The sequence below is a fragment of the Elephantulus edwardii genome, unplaced genomic scaffold (assembly GCF_000299155.1).
Source record: "Elephantulus edwardii isolate Elephantulus edwardi_28Jun2011 unplaced genomic scaffold, EleEdw1.0 scaffold00105, whole genome shotgun sequence".
NCBI classification, from domain to species: Eukaryota; Metazoa; Chordata; class Mammalia; order Macroscelidea; family Macroscelididae; genus Elephantulus; species Elephantulus edwardii.
In genome coordinates this window covers 10,628,580-10,647,134 of record NW_006399855.1, presented here as the reverse complement: position 1 = coordinate 10,647,134, position 18,555 = coordinate 10,628,580, and the positions used below count along the sequence as shown (strand labels likewise).

The following is an 18,555-nucleotide window of genomic DNA, read 5'->3' as shown; positions in this document are numbered from 1 at the left end:
GAGTCCACTTGATGGCATGTAACAACATCATATATTTGTGTGGAGGCCCTGGGTGAAGACAATGCTTATGTACCCAATACTTAAATCCATCCAGAAGGACCTCAGAGGCTGACCATCTGCTAAGCTACTGAAAGGCCACAGTCTTGAAAGGGCATAGTCTGCTACCTATGGGGTAGGTCTACTCTGCACACATGAGGTCACCACAGGTCAGAATCAATTCAAACAGTAACCAACAACAAACACAGAAAGTATATATCCCTCAAAATAAATAAAAGTTACCATGGTATAAAGCAAGGAGCTCGGTAGTGTAGTGTGTTACATGTTGTGCTGTTAACAAAAAGTCTGAAGATTATATCCATCAGTTGCTCTGCAGAAGAAAGACAGGCAGTCTTCTAAAGATCTATGGCCTTGGAAACACAGCAGAGTCTCTATGAGTTGAAATCAACATGAATTTAGTCAAAAACAAAGGATTTTTACTTAGCTTCTCCTCCTGTTAAAACAACCAACCCTCAAGATGCTGAGTTTTACTAGACTTTGACACCAATAATTTTTCACAGCTTAAGTGATATACAAAGTCACGTTGATGGAGCACAAAGAAAAGAATTTTTCAAAGATTCTTCTGGGGTTTCATTCAGATTCAAATTCAAAGCCAAGATATTTTTGCATATATAAGGGGTAGACACTGTGACAAAGTAATTGCATCCTCAATGACTGAAAACCAAAATGTCTTTGAATTAGTATATAGAAAAACCAATGTGATTTTAAGCCTTCATTGAAATAAAAAATAAAATAATTAATAAAACATGACGTGGTTGTATATCTATATCCCCAACCTTCAAAATGGATAACAGCTTAACACCAAAACCCAAAAATTCTCACAATGGATCAAATAGGCAATGTTGTGATAGACGGAGAAAAGATGAAAATCTTCAAAATTTCCTTTTACTTGAATCCACAATCAACATCTTTGGCAGCAGCAGTCAAGAAATAAAAGCACATGTTGCACAGGGGAAATATGCTGTCAAGGACTTATCTAAAGTTCAAAAGTGCAAGAATATCTGTTTAAAAAATAAGGTGCTAGAAAAACTGGACTCCTACCTGCAGAAAGCTGAAGCAGGATCCACATCTTTCACCATACACAAAAATCAACTCAAAATGGATCAGAGACCTAGGGGTAAAGCCCCAAACCATAAACATCGTAAGAGTTAAATTGGGACCAAGATTAGACAGCCTCACTGATAGTATAAAGGGGCTGTCAAATACAGCCAGAAATATACGAACAGGTGAGGATAAAACTGATGAAAGGGACCTTCTAAAGTTAAATCCCTGTGCACACCAAAAACTTTCTCCCAATAGGATGAAAATAAAACCTACCGACTGGGAAAAAGTATTCGGCAATATATCTCAGACAATGGTCTCATGACAAATTTTACTGAATACTACAGGGCCTCCGTAAGAAAAAGACCGATAACTCAATTACAAAATGGGCAAGAGACATAGAAATAATTTTCACAGAGGAAGACATTAGGACGACCAACAAAAACCTGAAGAAATGCTCAAAATCACTGGCAATAAGAGAGAAATACAAATCAGAACCACAATGACATACCATCTCACCCTAGTAGCAGGGACAAGTAATAATGTTGGAGAGGATGTGGTGAGATTGAAACTCTTATACATTGTTGGTGGGATTGTAAAATGGTACAAGCACTCTGGAAGGCAGTTTAGTATTTCCTTAAAAAGCTGAACATAGAAACCCCGTATAATCAGCTATTCCACTCCTAGGAAATAAGTCCAACTTAAGGAAATTAGAACTGAGACATACATAGAGATTTGTACACTAATGTTCATAGCAGTGTTATTCACAATCCCCCAAACATGGAAATGTTCCAAATGCCCATCTACAATAGACTGGATTGAGAAATTGTGTATAGTACATTTACACTGGAATACTACGCAGTATTTAGAAGCAATTATTTAGAAAATTATGACATAACTTGGGAGAGACTGGAGGCAGTATGCTCAGTGAACTAACTCAGTTTCATAAGGAAAAATTTCGGATAGGACTATTATTGTAAAAAACAGAAGGATAACTAGTAAAATGTGTAAGGGGGGGGAAGGGATGGGAAAAGACAGGTGAGGGTGGGCAGTGGAGAATTCATAGGGTTGCACAATTTGGTGGGTGGAGAAAGGGGAGGGGTTAAAGGAAATGGTAAAGATCCAGTGGGGATCTGTAAAGAAAGGACATGGTTTAATGGTGATTAACTGTATAAAACAATGAGAGTGATTGTATGAAAGGCAATTCGAATGAAGGCTAGTGTGAAATACAATGTATATGAATTTTGTAAGCAAACCAATGTTATTAATTTTTTTTAAAAAGAAAGGTGCGTCTGATCTAAGCCTTAGTGTTTCTTATACCTCTCAAAGTTGTACAATGAGTAAGGAAGAATTGATGATTCTGAATTACGGTGCTGATGAAGAGTATTGGATATGCCACGAATTACCAAAAGAGCAAACTTATCTATCTTGAGGGAAACACAACCAGAATGTTCCTAGAGGCAGGATGGTGAGACTTTATCTCACTTTAGGCATATTTTCAGGAAGAATGACTCCTTGGACAAAGTTACACTGGGGAAGTTAGAGGGTCAGTAAAAGAGAGGAAGGCCCTGAATAAGGCAGACTGGACACAGTGACTACCATAACGGATTTCAGAATGACAGAAGTGGTGAAGATGGTTCAGGACAAAGCACGCTTCAGATCTCTTGCTCATAGGTCGCCTTGAGTTGTAGTGCGCTTGATGGCACTAACTATAACATAACAGCAACATATCCCAAACATTCCGGTGGTGTAGTCCTCAGGGAGCTGCACTGCTAACACAAAGGTGGTGGAATCCACGTGTTCAATCCACTAGAGGGTCGTCTATGATTCAGTGACAATGAGAAAATCATAGATATGCCAAGCATTTCTTTCAAATTTCTCTCACAACACCTCTGTAGGGTAATTTTAAGACTCTTGTCTGTGTAGGGAAGTCTTGCCAGTAACTGACAAAAGTTGAAACTGGATGTCTTCAGAATCCAAGCTCTTAACTACATGTTGTTAAAATTAGGTACCATTGAGTTAGAACCCATTTCCAGCTGATGCTCCACTGGATTTTTCTTTTTTTTTTTTTTTCTTCACTTTTTAATGTGTGCACTTTTATTCAACTGGTCTCAAGTCAGTGTACAGGTAAAGCCCTGGCTGCCTCCACATCTCAGCCACCCCAGGGAGACCAAAAGCCTTCATATTTCTAGAGTTGAGGGAAAGGGGAAGGGCCCCAAAAAAGTAGGGCCACTATGGCTATTGAAAAAAAAACAAAACCAAAAACTAAAGAACAAGTATTAAGGCGGAAGATTTTTTAACAAAAAAGAAACCTGCTTAAGGTATAATTTACATAAAAGCAATGTTCCCTGCCACCCCTGTCCATGCGTGGACTCGGGTGAGGGATGGGGCTTTTCTGCTTAGGGGAAGGGAGAGGCTTCTGGAAAGGCAGGAGCTTCCTGTCACATCGCCATGTTGATTATTTGGAATGACTATTTAAAAAAAGAGAGAACAATGTAAAATCAAAGTCCTGGGCCACATTGGAGAACTGGGGGGATTCTTGCTCCACACCAACTGCTGTCACCCTCACAGTTCCAGTTTTTAAATCCTGAGTCAAGCGCCAAAAAAAAAAAAAAATTAAAAAATTTAAAAAAGAAACAAAAAAGTAACAAAGCCATGCCAATTCTCATCCTTTGGTTTTTTTTTCTGCGCAAGTTAGGTTTTTTTATCAAGAAAGGGTGTAACGCAACTAAACAGTCCACCTAGAAGCATTTGTGGTGGACGATGGAGGGGCCAGACTCGTCGTACTCCTGCTTGCTGATCCACATCTGCTGGAAGGTGGACAGGGAGGCCAGGATGGAGCCACCGATCCACACGGAATATTTGCGCTCAGGGGGAGCGATGATCTTGATCTTCATCGTGCTGGGGGCCAGGGCTGTGGTCTCCTTCTGCATCCTGTCGGCGATGCCTGGGTACATGGTGGTACCACCAGACAGCACTGTGTTGGCGTAGAGGTCCTTGCGGATGTCAACATCACACTTCATGATGGAGTTGAAGGTAGTTTCATGGATACTGCAAGACTCCATGCCGAGGAAGGAGGGCTGGAAGAGTGCCTCGGGGCAGTGGAAACGCTCATTGCCGATGGTGATGACCCGCCCATCGGGCAGCTCGTAGCTCTTCTCCAAGAAGGAAGAGGAAGCCGCCGTGGCCATCTCCTGCTCGAAGTCCAGGGCAACGTAACAGAGTTTCTCCTTGATGTCACGCACAATTTCCTGCTCAGCCGTGGTGGTGAAGCTGTAGCCTCGCTCGGTGAGGATCTTCATGAGGTAGTCCGTCAAGTTCCGGCCAGCCAGGTCCAGACGCAGGATGGCATGGGGGAGGGCGTACCCCTCATAGATGGGCACAGTGTGGGTGACCCCATCGCCGGAATCCATCACAATGCCAGTGGTTCGGCCAGAGGCATACAGGGACAGCACAGCCTGGATGGCGACGTACATGGCAGCGGTGTTGAAGGTCTCAAACATGATCTGGGTCATCTTCTCCCAGTTAGTCTTGGGGTTCAGGGGGGCCTCCGTCAGCAGCACAGGGTGCTCTTCGGGGGCCACACGCAGCTCGTTGTAGAAGGTGTGGTGCCAGATCTTCTCCATGTTGTCCCAGTTGGTGACAATGCCGTGCTCGATGGGGTACTTGAGGGTCAGGATGCCTCTCTTGCTCTGGGCTTCGTCTCCCATGTAGGAGTCCTTCTGGCCCATGCCCACCATCACACCCTGGTGCCGAGGGCGCCCCACGATGGAGGGGAAGACAGCCCGGGGGGCGTCGTCTCCCGTGAAGCCAGCCTTGCACATGCCGGAGCCATTGTCGACCACGAGCGCAGCGATGTCATCATCCATGGTGAGCTGGGGGTGGCGGGTGTGAACCGGCGGTGGTGACTATGCGAAGGGGCCTGTGCTCCGGGGCGGACGAGGTGTCGGCTTCCACTGGGTTTTTGTTGTATTGTTGTTGTGTACCATAGAGTCGGAACCACCACATAGCTGACTCTCCAGTAGGTTTTCAGAGACAGTAATTGCGCGGGAGGAGATTGCCCATCCTTCTTTCAGCAGAACAGCTGATGGGTTTAACCAAATACTTTCAGGATTGCAATGCAGCTTCTTGCCACTAGGCCACCAGAGCTCCCAAAGACAGTCAGGAGCTTCACGGGTGTTCCCTGCTGGCTAATGGACTCATTTGCATATGGAGATGAACTGGATTTCCTCTTGCCATACATGTTGATCGGCAGATACACCACAATCATGATGAAGAATTCATTCCATTAGGTTGGATACAGTGAGTTTTTAAGAGGCTGTAAATTTCATGAAAGGAAGTTTCTATTTTTCTCTCACAGAGTAGCTGGTGGATTGGAGCTGCTTGCTTTTGGTTGGCAGCATAACTCCTTACTCATAAGGTCAGCAGAGTTCCACTTTATTCTATAAAGTCTCTTTAAATGGCTTTACTATCTTTTCAAACATCAAAAGGTTATGCATATTTCTCTCCTCAATAAATTTTCAAAATGTTCAGTGATATGGAGAACTTGTTGAACTGGTGTATATTCTGCTGTACATATTCACAACAACAAAAAAAAATAGATAAACTGGAAAAATAATGATTTAATACATGCAGTCTCTATTAAAAAATGAGTAACTGTCTACATGTATCCTGACTGATTTAATATTTAACAGATAAGGTCTTTGTAGGAGTAAAGGAAGCAATTAATCTCTAGCAAATAACAAATTCCTAGAAAAGGAAATCATTTATCTTCTCTAACGTCCTCATTAAGGAGCTTTTGGTAGTCTAATCTGCAGACAGTTACACTGTTAATTCAAAGCCTGTACCTTTTTGACAGTTCAAATCCAACCAGCAGTTCTCCTGGAGAACCACAGTCAATCTCTCCTGTGAATCCCTGCCTCAGAAACCCAATGGAGGGATTGCTATGAGTTGGTTCTGCTATATAGCAATTAGTTTGATGTACAAAATTAAATACATTCATTTGGAAAAACAATGCAGGGTCCTTGTGAATTTGTGACACAAATTTTAATTTCTTACTTTCTCTTTCTAAAATAATTAACCCTTTGAAATCTAAGTGCTTAAAGTAATCATATTTACATAAGATGTGCACATTCTCTTGCACTTCTGTTCCACATGGCATAAATGCCGTGGATGCGTTTACTCCTCATGTCTTTGTAAAGCAACACAGTTATATTACACACAGAGCAGATCTGTTATAAGGGGATGGGGACAAACACGACCTGATGCTCTGGCAGACAACCAAAAGAAGGGGCATATTGATTTTCTACAAAATGGGATTTATACCTGCTTTCCTTATAAGTTATTCAAGAATATCATATAAACATTTTAAAAAATTGTAGGGGCAAAGGTATCATTAAGTATGACTATAAGAATGCCCCTAGAAGCTTGGTCTGAAGTGCACTCAGCAGTTTGGTAACAACAGTTGACAAAGAAAAGCAAGCTCACCAGTAGGCTCCCAAATGCACAGCAAACCTAGAGCCCAGAAGACGAGAATGTGACCTTTTACTTTGCCTTTCAGAAATACAGTTGCACCATTCTAAACTAACAGAGAATGTTTCCAGGAGAAAAAATAATCCCCATGATCAGAAATTCCAAATACCTTACTGCTTCTGTTTAAGCCTATTTTCTCCTAAACAGCTTATCATTGCCTTCCCTTTCCTCATGAGTCTCTCACGAGTTTCCACCTCTGATGCCCAACCTCTCCCTTGTCTTTTCTGTCTATCCATATCCTGTCCAGTGTAACATTACTCAACACTGTTTAAAAGTATCAGTCTTGCATCTTTTATGACATTCTCAAAGGTCAAGAGCTGTATTTATCTATTTGTGTATCATCCATAGTGCTTTGAATATAATAGATGCTCAGAAAGTGTTTTTTCATTTTCTGGTTTTTATTTATTTTAAGTAAGTCTGTCTGTCCATCCATCTATTCATCCGTCCGTCTGTCCATCCATCCATTCTTTGCTCATGAAACATGTGCTTAGAGTCTATATTGTCCTAGGGGAGCAATAATGAAAGTCCTATATGCTGTCAACTTTTTCTGATTTGCATAGTTTCTCCATGAATTCTTTTTGTGGCCTAAGGTATTACATCACATTATCTTCAGGTATAAAAAAAGAAAAAAAAGCAGTAGGGTGCAGGGGGATCCATTCCTGATAGTCTTTGGACCTTGACCACATGCATCCACATGGGGTCTGGGCTATTTATTATTCTAGACTACCTACAACAGCAGGGTTACCTTCTTTGTTGTCTTCTTTGAATTTGTATACACTTCCCCAGCTTCCTAAAATGATTCTGAATAATTTTTGCATCAGAAAAGAAAACATGAAAATCTCTTTTCTGTCTTAAAAAAAAGGGAAACAAAGAAAACCAGGTCAAAGAATCATTCTTGGGCACCTCTCATCTCTGGTGGTTAGTGGTAAGGAGTTGTGCTGCCAACTCAACCCAAACGTAAGCAATTTAAATTTATCAGCTGCTTTGCTGGAGAAAGGTAGGCAACCTTCTCCTGTGTATGAGTTGGTTCCGACTCGACCTTGCAGAGCACCAATATCATTTCTGCATAGAACCTCCCATGAAGGCAGAGCTGATAGAGATGACAAGACAAAACTGTAACGAAACCTCACTACCATCCAGTTGTAAGCAGCTCATGGCCAACTTTCTGGTGGGTTTTCAGGGACTGTCAATGACACAGGAGGAGACTGCCCATCTTTCTCCTGTGAGGAAGATGCTGGTGGACTTGGACTGCCAGAGAGATGCAGCCTCTGAGTTCACAGCACGACTCCCTGCTGTCTAGCCACCAAAGCTCAAGACCAGCCTAGTCCACGCTAAGGAGTGTTCTTCTAAAGAAAGATAACATTACACATGCATTTGCACCTCTTTCCTAATTTCTTTTCTCTTCAAATTAATAAATAATAGACAACAAACAAATATCACATTTCTCCCCAAACCTCGATCAAATTACAAAAAGCTTAGTTAGGCCAAATTATTCTAAGTTAAATCAAATTCTATAAAGCAAGAAAAAAATAAGGCAGAAGAGCTGACATTTGTATGGATGGATGCACTAACAGAAAGGTAAAAAAATAGAGGCAATACTCCATGTCTCCACATGATGGCATCATAAAATCCAGGGATATTTATAATCACAGGGGTTGGGGAGAAGAGTTAGTTGTCCAAGCAGAGGCCATACCTTGGTCTGGAATGTACAAAACATGTGCGTTAAAAAGGGGTGCTCCCAAGCCAGCGAAAGGACTCTCTTCTCTACCATGGTACACTCCACGTCATCGTCCATCAAGACCACATCTTTCTTTAAGGCTTTTATTGCAAAAACTTGATTGGTTTTCTTGAACTCTGCTAGGAAGACCTAGAATGAAAAGGAAGAAGTAAGTTTTTGGTTTGGTCTTTTATTTTATTTTTATTATTTTTTGTGTGTATGTACTGTCAAATTGAGTCTGACTGGTACAGGAGGAAATGGCCCCTCCTTCTCCAGCAGAGCATCTGGTGGATTCGAACCACATATCTCTGGGATTGCAGTGCAGCTCCTTGCCACTAGGCCACCAGAGGTCCCCGTGGTGTGGTCTTTTTTAAGAATTTGGATTTGTGCTTGTTAATGAGACAAAGTCCTGAGAGGCTTGTGTCCAGTGAGGAAAGAGCATTTTTACCTTTCCCTTCTTTGAGATAAAATGCTGGTTTAGGACACTACCTAGCAGTTTCCTAGTATCAATCCACACCTATTAATGGGTATCGCAAGGTCACCATTTAAAAAAATGGCATGCTCTGACAGCTCAGGGACTTGAGAGATTTACAAAGAGATTGGGAGGACGAGATGACTGTGTGTGAAGTTTTACTTAAAATGAACACAAAACATGTGCTCTAAGTTTTAGCCAGTTTTACAAAAGAAATAGAGAATAGTGCATGAGTAATATAGTTCTCATATACTTAGTAAAGGAGCCCTGGTGGTATAGGATGTAACACACCGGACTGCTAATGGCAAGGTTGGTAATTCTAATCTACTAGGTGCTTCAGGAAAGAAAGATGAGCATTCTCTGATAAAGACTTACATCCTTGGAAACTCAATGGAGGGCTGCTCTGCTGGAACCAATCTCATGCCTATGGGCTCAGACTTTGGTCAGTGGTTAAAATCCACCTCTGGGTGGACTTGAAAAATGCACTGACAATCTACTTCTGAGAAATCTGCCCCTGAAAACCCCATGGATCACAGTTCTGCCCTGGCACACATGGGTCACCAAGACTCATATTTAACGCAGTGGCAATTGACTCTGATCTACAGATATAAAGAATGAACACAATTTCATCTGATGGCATGGAAACCAAAACCATTTGAACCAGTAACATGTAAACACTGTGAATGTGTCAAACATTCTGCTTTACACTTAACATATGCTATCTAATTTAATGCTCACCCGTCACACTCTGCAAGATGGGTAATAAAATACCTATTTCCTCAATAAGAAATCTCAATTTAAAGAAGGTGAGTAACTTATGAAAAAATATGGAGCTATTTAGTGGAAGAGAGACTTCAAAATGTACATTTTCCACTTGATTTCATGACTCTTATATGGGAGATTTTCTACAGCTTTGCCTTTGTAAAGGATACAGCTATAGACTATTAAAAGTTGCAAGCACATGGCATTTGGAGGCATTAAACTCCAGCTCTAGTCTCATCACACAGCCATTCACTCGCTGTGGAAATCCCAGCAAGCCAATTAACCTTCTGGAGCTTCAGTTCTCTAACCTGTAAGAGAGATAATGATGACTGATATTCTGACTTACGGGGATTGTTTGAATCAAATGAGATGCCATGTGGAAAGTGATTTGTAAACTATAAAACGCTCTCTAAATGAGAGTTATTAAGAACATTTGTTCTTCTTGTCATTTGTTTCTTTTATCGACTGTCAGGGAAGGCTGAAGCCAATGATGTTAAAATTGCACTGAAGAGTTATGTGTTTCAGTTTAAAATAATGTAGATGAGCAGTCAGGCAAATGAAGAACAAGGATTTTCCAGGAAAATACGCAATTTGGCCTTAAAAGGAGATAGAGAACAAAAATACAGAGAAAATGAGACTATAATTTTTTTAAAAGACAAGGATATATATTTATTTCTTTTTAGGGAGCTCTACGGTAACACTGCACGGTTCAAAATTGGGAAGGGTGTACGCCAGGGATGCATCCTGTCTCCATACCTTTTCAACCTGTATGTAGAACAGATTATCCGGGAAGCTGGGCTCGATGAGGAGAATTGTGGCATCAGGATTGGTGGAAGATCTATTAACAATCTGCGTTATGCAGATGATACAACCCTGCTTGCTGAAACTGAGGAGGACCTCATGCACTTGCTGCAGAGGGTCAAGGACTGTAGCCTTCAGTATGGACTGAGGCTCAATGTTCAGAAGACAACGATTCTCACCACTGGACCAACTGGCAGCATCAGGATGGATGGCAAAGAGATTGAGATTGTTCACAGCTTCAGTTTGCTTGGCTCCACGGTCAACACTCTTGGCAGCAGCAACCAGGAAATAAAAAAACGTATTGCGATGGGAAAGTCTGCTGTTAGGAACCTCTCTAAAGTACTCAAGAGCAATGGTGTCTCTCTGGAGACTAAGGTGCACCTGATACAGGCCATGGTCTTTGCAATCAGTTGTTATGCATCAGAGAGTTGGACAATGACTAGGGAGGATAGAAGGAGAATTGATGCCTTTGAGCTGTGGTGCTGGAGAAGAGTATTGAATGTACCATGGACTGCCAAGAAAACAAACAGATTCATCCTGGAGAGGGTTAAACCAAGCAACTCCTTGGAGGCAAGGATTCTGGGGCTTCGTCTGACATACTTTGGGCATGTTGCAAGGAGGGACAGGTCCTTGGAGAAGGACATCATGATTGGGAGGGTGGAGGGACGGCGCAAGAGGGGAAGACCCTCTATGAGATGGATTGATTCAGTGACTGGGGTAATCGGGATGGGTGTGTCAGAAGCAGTGTGAATGGCACAGGATAGAGCATGGTTTAGGGCTGTTGTACATAGGGTTGCTATGAGTCGCAAACTACTCAACAGCACATAACAACAACAACTAGTGGCCTAGTGGTAAGAAGCTGTACTACAATCCCAAAGGCATGCAATTTGAATCTGTCAGCTGCTCCTGGGAGAAGGTTGGGTAATCTCCTCCTGTGCCCCTGAAAATCTGCTAAGAGGTTGGTTCTGACTCTATGGAACACAACAAGAAGGATATATATATATACATACACACACACACTATTTTGGGAAGTAAGGAAGATGCTACTTTTTCACAGAGATTTTGGACGTGTCATTAAAACAGGCCAGGCCTGCAATGAAATTGACTGACACAGTGACTGTAATGATGGACTTAAGCACATCAGAGACTGTCTTTAAGCAGACTACCAGGCTTATTTTTAAGAAGCCACTAGGTGAATTTAAACCTCTGACCTTTAGGCCAGTAGTCATGCATTTAACCATTTTTTACACCAAGGGACTTCTTATTATCCTTGTTCAAATGCAGAAATCCAAGTGGAAACAAGGGAAGATAAACATTTCATTAACAATTAAAAAGACTCTTTTAGTAATTGCTTCTTTCAACAAAGCACTGCAAAATCAGCCAGACACTAAAAGGCTGAAAAGGCCATTTCCATTTATATAATGTGCTTTCAATTTTGGGTAACAGGTTATAACTTCATATTAATTGATTCTAAATTATAATGAAGACTGGCTGTAAAATCGCCGAGCACACTCAGATTAACACCAAATGAGTCTGCTGTGGTTAATATTATTGTGGAAATGAACTAAAAGAACTAATGGTTATCAGCTTCAATCTGCAGGGCACAGTAAAATTGGCACACTAGTGTTTCACCAATGGCGCAATTGCAGTCCAATGTTATTCAGTGCTTTTTTGCACTGTAACTTATTATTAAATAAACAGAGTTAAGTTTTCCTGCCAAAGTCTGGTGAGCAGGTGCTGAGCATGATGTTAACTTTGGAGGAACAAATTCACGGAAGAGTAATCTGACAAAAATTTCCTCAGGAGCCGCATCCAAGCATACAATACAATTGTGAGCACAATTAATACACTAGATATTCGGACAATCCATTGGGTTATCTGAAATATCCTAACGTCCACATTCAATATACATCAGCCAAGGTTCTCTGGAGCAGCAGAACCAATAAGCAAGTATGTATGTATGTATTTATATTTGTAAGGAGAAATAGATATGGGTTTATTTTAACCCACAAATTACTTTCACAGTAACATCCAATGTTTGATTAAACAGTGTACCACAGGCCACCAAGCTGACACATAAATTTACCCATTACATCATTTCACTCCCTCCTCATAATCAGGAGTTTGAAGATTTTCTTCAGTCACTGAGAGTTGATTCTATTATCTTCTTCCCACTTCCTCAGACCTTTGAGTTTTCTACTTTCCCTTTTCATCTGTGTTTGACAGAGAGAACCTACAACCCGAGTGGGTGAAGTGAGTGTACAGTAGGATGGAGGAGAGAATTTCTCCATAAAACTTTCCCAGGACTCTCATGCTATAGTCTGGAGATATTTGAGAGAGGTAGGGAGCGGGGGCAGGGGGGTCATATACAAAGAGGGAAAAAAAGGGGTGTGTCAATCAGGAGGCTGTGGGGCAGCACCATTCCTTTGATGTCCAAGATTATCAAACACAGACAGGAATGGAATGTACCTCTTTAAAGGAGAGTGCCTTTGGGAACAAAGATCTCAGAAAACAGAGGTTACAATTTCTCTAGAGTTGTCTGGGGTCTCTATTTACGGAATAATTTGTCTGCCCTCTCCTAAAATACTCAGTAATGTCTTTCCACATGGCACACACAATTCTGGTCCCCCCCCCGCTCCTCAAGTTTAGCTAAGTTCTGTGGTCCAATTCTACAATTTGTTCCACAGGATTATAGAGCCTGGTATCATACCTTGCCAAAACTTCCTTTGCCCAACATTTTGTGCAAGATAAAATCCTCAATTTTCAATTTCACAGGTAGAGATGGCCTTTCTATGTTCTGTTCAGGTTCTGGAAGATGACATGATTTATCCATCCCATCCATTGGAGAATCCCAAGAGATTCCTTGAGGCTCTGAAAAGGGAAGACAGTAGTTACAATTGAGCATGGATGGAGGAATGGAGGGGCATTCTAGTTACCTGGATGCCTGCTCTTCACCTTCCTTATTGAGGTCTGCCACACTGTGTGCGAGTGAGTTTTAGCAGAGGGTGGTGACTTTAACGCCTTTCCATCTGTCCCTAGGGCAGCATCTCCTGCTGACGACCCTGGCATTTGGGGCATACAAGGGTTATGCCTCCTTCCACAGTTAATAAACCAAATCCATTGCAGTCAAGTTGATTCTCAAACACAGCAAGTCTATAGGATGGAGTATGACTCCTCCTATGTTTGTCCAAGGATAGAAATCTTTATGGAAACTGACTATCTTTCTCTCTCAATGGATTTAAGGCAGTGACCTTTCAGTGTGAGGCACAATGCTTAACACACTGCACTACTAGAGTGTGTGTGTGTGTATATTTTTTTTTTGATAGAAGGAGAAATATTTCAACTACAGAACATATTTCATGATGAAAAAAAACTAAGGCTGGAGAAGAAAGACGGGTGAACAACAGAATGATCATAATTTAATGTCACTGAAGTGTACATGTGAAGAATGCCCAGATGCAAAGGTACTGCTACAAATACATTCACCACACTAAACAATGTAAAATTTAGAAGAAACATATTCCAATCAGTAAAGGATTAGAGATATAAAATGAATGAGCACTTATAATGATGCAGAGTCATGTGCAAGTAGGAATTGAAACTACATTGGAATGAAAAACATTCCTGATTGTGTGGTTCATGGCCTGCTGCAGTGGCATCGATTCCTGTCCTTTTAACATGTGAAGGGAGGCGTGAGGGGCCGGCAATCTGACCCGGCATCACTCGTCAGCCTTCTGGTGAGGGCTTGATCTACTGGGATGTGGCATGGGGAGGAGGGGGCAGGGGTTCCTTACACCTCTTAAAGTACTCTGGTGGCACAGTGATTACAGCACTTCACTGCAAACCAGGGAGGTTAGTGGTGCAAACCCGTCAGCTGCTCCACAGCAGAAAGCTGTGACAGCGTGTTTCTGTAAACAGTGCAGCCTTGGAAAGCCTGGCAGGCAGTTCTCTAGCTTACAAGATCAGTCTGAGTATAAACTGACTTGACACAATGGGTCTGTCGAGCCCCTCTTGTAATAGTACCTTTATTTTTTTAAGCTGTAGGTTTTTGTTGTTACCATTGAGTCAACTCTAATTCATGGTCACTTCGTGTCTAACAGGGTAGTGTTGCCTGGTCCTGCACCATCTTCAGGATCACTGTGATAAGTGTAGTATCACATAACCTTACATGGTCACTTAAACCAGGAGTATTTTCAATTGAGTGTTTTTACAATACAGGCTGACATTGCTCTTGTGAGAGGCTACTGAGTTGGATTTTCAGAGGCTGTAAATCACACAGGCTCCCCAAAACCCGATGAAGGGTCAGCTATGAGTCAGCCTCTACTCAATGGCCATGAACAGTGGTCGGAAGAGTAGCAGGTGACATTTTCAGGTACCCAAGCCACCTATCCTTCCAAAAAATACCTTCAAACTTCAAGTCAGATATATTTCAATAATAATAATAATGGTAAGCGCACGGGAGCATGATATTCTTTTCCTTTTCAGCCTTAAACTTCTTAGAAATAACATTTTCTGTGGTATTCCTACCATTGGTCATGATAATAGACTAATTTCTACAGAATCATTTAATAGCAACATAAAATAACATTTTAAAACCCTCGGGAAAAATTTTAACATGTTTTCCCCAGACTAGCCTATTTCTTTCCTTTACCTTGGCCCTCTCCTTACATAATTATGCTAATTTAATGTACTCTGGTTTACTTCTAAGAAAGAAGAGCTCTTAGTGGGTGGTTAGACCTGAAAGTCTTATACACCGTATATTATTAAGCAGCTTGATGATTTAAATCTAGAGAACTCAGATTCAAGTTAATGAAGATTAATTACTGACTCTGATTGTACTGTGCATCAGGACAGTTACCTCTTTTCCCTGGGGTTGGTAAGTATGGCAGCTTTGTTTCTTCTTTCGTGCCTTGCTTCATGGAGCAGGGGAGAGCAATTTCAACTGGACCTTCTCTGAAGATATGCTCAGTGTCTCTTAAGCAGCGAGCCTAGATTTAAACAAACAGTAAGTGCACGCACCAGTGATATGACAGCTCAGTCATCTGTCTATGGGAACAAAAGTCATTTAAGAATCTTAAATTTATAGGGTAAGAAAAACTCCTCTTTTCTCTAACACTCTTTTGGAATCTCTCATCCTGTGAGAGCCTGTTAATTGACTTTTACATACATGTCCGTTCACCTCCTTCTTAGTTGTCTGGGGGTTAACTGGATTCTTCTCTGCCATTCTACATCTTCCCATGACAAATAAAAACTGAAGGTCAGTGGATAGCAAAATAGTTCATAATGACAATGTTCTCTTAAAGAGAGATGGTCTACAAATATGGGAATTCAGTACTCAGGAAAGGTCAAATTAGTAAACAGCAAAGCAAACGTTGATGCCAGAGATGACTCTAACAAATAATTAATTTCTCCTAGGCTATAAGATGGTCTCTATAGGTAATACATACACATCCATATATATTTGTGTGTGTGTGTGTACACACACACACACACACACACACACAGCTGGCCTTCTGGTGAGTTTTCAGAGGCAGTTAATTGCAAGGGAGGAGACTGCCCATTCTTCTCCCACGGAGCAGCTGGTGGCTTCGAACTGCCTGCCTTCAGGATTGCCCCACAGCTTCTTGCTTCTAGGCCACCAGAGGTTCCTAATACATCTGTATCTCAAATGACTACCAAAAATGAATGCTTAAAATTTTCTTTAATTTGCTTGTTTATGCTTATCCTCATTCCATAAAGAATGTAAAGCCTTTTAAAGATACACAGCATGGGTGTATTACATAAAGAAATAGATCAAAGAGGAAATATGGGCATGAAGATGAAAGTCAGGGCCAAGGCCAGTGCTCAGGAATAAATTTCATGGTGTGCTATTGAGTTGCTACAGATCAAAGGGCAAAAAAGACTCAAGTAGTTCTTGCTGAGCTGAACTTTGAGGAGTCTGCCAAGTGAAAAGTTTTTCTTGCCTGTTGAGTGCTCTCAATCATTGCCAGGGCTTCGGCCATCAGCTTCTGGTTTATGCCACAAAGGTTGGCCACTTTGGTCTGGCATTTGTGGTGCACGTTCATGCCACATGCTGCAAGAAAGAAAACAACACAGTGAACAAGTTGAGCAACTTTCAAAACCTTTGCATGTGATCAGTTTATGTATGAATGTGCAGAAGGAACAATTAGCAAATCTTCAGTCCTATCTTCCCATCAGAGGATCACACTGAACTAAGTATTCGTGACAATAACTTTATGATGGCGCTATATTACCAACTTTCTCTTCTCTACGTGGGGAACTCTGGTGACCTCCTGGTAATAAGTTGTGTTGAGAACCCAATGTCATGCAGTTTCATCCACCAACTGATTCACAGGAGAAGAATGGGTAATCTCCTCCTGTGACATTTACCGTCTCTGAAAACCTACTGAGAGTCAGCTATGAGGTAGTTCTGATTCAAGAAGTTATAACAACAACAACAACAGCCCACAGACTCTTCAGAGCAATAATAGGAAATAATTCTTGACGTCGAGTCAAAGGCTTGTTAATGGTGAAAGCCTATTCTCATATGGGTTTGCACCATACCATTCATTGCTGACAGAAAAACACAAAACGCCACTCTCACTAACAGTGTGCTGAAATACTGGAATTGAAGGAAGGATTTCTGCTCTCATTCTATAGCCAAGCCTGAGTATTCCTTGTGCAATCTCCTTCCTTTTTTAACTGGATTTCCTTCCAAATAGAAGCTGAGGGGGCAGCCTAAGTCTATAAAAGTGAAATGAATTAATGCAGTAGTGGAGGTGGAATATGTGTGTGTTTATATTAGCAGCAGGAGTGAAAGGAAGCAAAGTAGCCCAAGAACCCTCATCTTACCACAGGGAAAGATGGTAGCAGAAAAGGAAGAGGGTGCCTGGGAACACAGTATGAGCCCAGCGTGGTCAGAGACACCATGTTTGTGAGGTCTCCAGACAAAGAGGATGGGTGAGACCCAGTGAATTCCTGGATCACACCCAGAGGATACAGACTTATTTCTAAAATATTCTTCTTATTATTTGTTGTTGCTGTGTGTCATCGAGTTGGAACCAACCCCGTAGTTGACCTTCTAATGTGTTTTCAGAGACAGTAAATCACATAGGAGGAGAATGTGCATCCTTCTTCCACAAAACAGCTCGTGGATTCAAACCTTTTGCTTTTGGAATTGCAGCACATTTTTGATCACTAAGTCACCACAGCCCTTGAAGCTACTAAAAGGAATCATTTCTGTGGAGCAAAGAATTTCAGAAAAAGGTGGACATATTTAAGTATGATGATCTATATACTATTCTCTTTACTCCTTGTGAGTTGCATAAGGCAATTTTATAGGTAAATAAAGGTCATGTACAGCTTTGGTAATTGTGTTATCAATATTTTTCTTGTGGAGGCCCTGTAGGATTCTGTAAACTTTTATTATGAGACCCTTGTCTGAGATAATATTTCCAAATATTTTTTCCCAGTCAGTAGGTGTTCTTTTTACAATGTTGGAAAAAGGTGGGCTTTCTTTTTTTTAATTAATTTTAGTGAAAGTTTATAGAGACTTAGGGTTTCCATTAATTCATTCAATGTTGCACTTTTCTCCCTGCCCACACCCCCCCCCCCAGTTCACTCTTCTTGACAAAGTAAAACTCTTTCATTGTTATGCAATCCCTCCCCCAAAGTCCACTCTACTGTGCAGACTTCATTCTGGAGTCCTGTCATGACAATAATACGCAATATCCCTTTTAAACAGTTCTCTCATCTGTCTCAATGCAGTATATATATCATTTCTCCCCTCTTTCTCTGTTTTCTTTCAACCCTGATGTCAGTCGCATTTTACAACAGCGGCCCTATGCAATATTTATCTTTTTGTGACTGAAATATTTCACTCAGCATAATGTCCTCCAGGGTCACCAATTTTGAATAATATTTCATGAGTTCCTTGTTTTTCAGTGCAGCATAGTATGCACACAGGGACTTAAACTTTAGGAGGTCCCATTCATGGAGGTTATCTTTACCTACTTTTCCTTGTTTCTACTTCTGTCACTACCCTGTTTTCCTTTGTCCTAATTGCCCTAAGATCCACATATAACTTTGCTTATATCAATAAATGTCGTCCTATACAGAAGAGCTATACAGAAAATAATGCATATTTTCTTTCATTCCCAATATAATGACAATG

At 41.2% G+C, this 18,555-nt stretch overlaps 2 protein-coding genes across 4 annotated transcripts in view; both read right to left on the bottom strand.

The window, feature by feature from the left end:
- PRKCQ (protein kinase C, theta) overlaps positions 1-18,555 on the bottom strand; it is a 121,071-nt gene that overhangs the window by 71,047 nt on the left and 31,469 nt on the right. For all 3 annotated transcript variants that reach the window (XM_006891860.1, XM_006891858.1, XM_006891859.1), the window contains 4 exons: positions 16,346-16,455; positions 15,241-15,370; positions 13,093-13,253; positions 8,324-8,497 (listed from right to left, as the gene is read on the bottom strand). In XM_006891860.1, the coding sequence (XP_006891922.1) occupies positions 8,324-8,497; positions 13,093-13,253; positions 15,241-15,370; positions 16,346-16,455 (575 nt within the window). The remainder of the gene's footprint in view (positions 1-8,323; positions 8,498-13,092; positions 13,254-15,240; positions 15,371-16,345; positions 16,456-18,555) is intronic.
- LOC102858644 (actin, cytoplasmic 1-like) lies at positions 3,840-4,967 on the bottom strand. The gene has a single exon (XM_006891857.1). It carries the CDS (start codon positions 4,965-4,967, stop codon positions 3,840-3,842), a length of 1,128 nt encoding a protein of 375 aa, XP_006891919.1.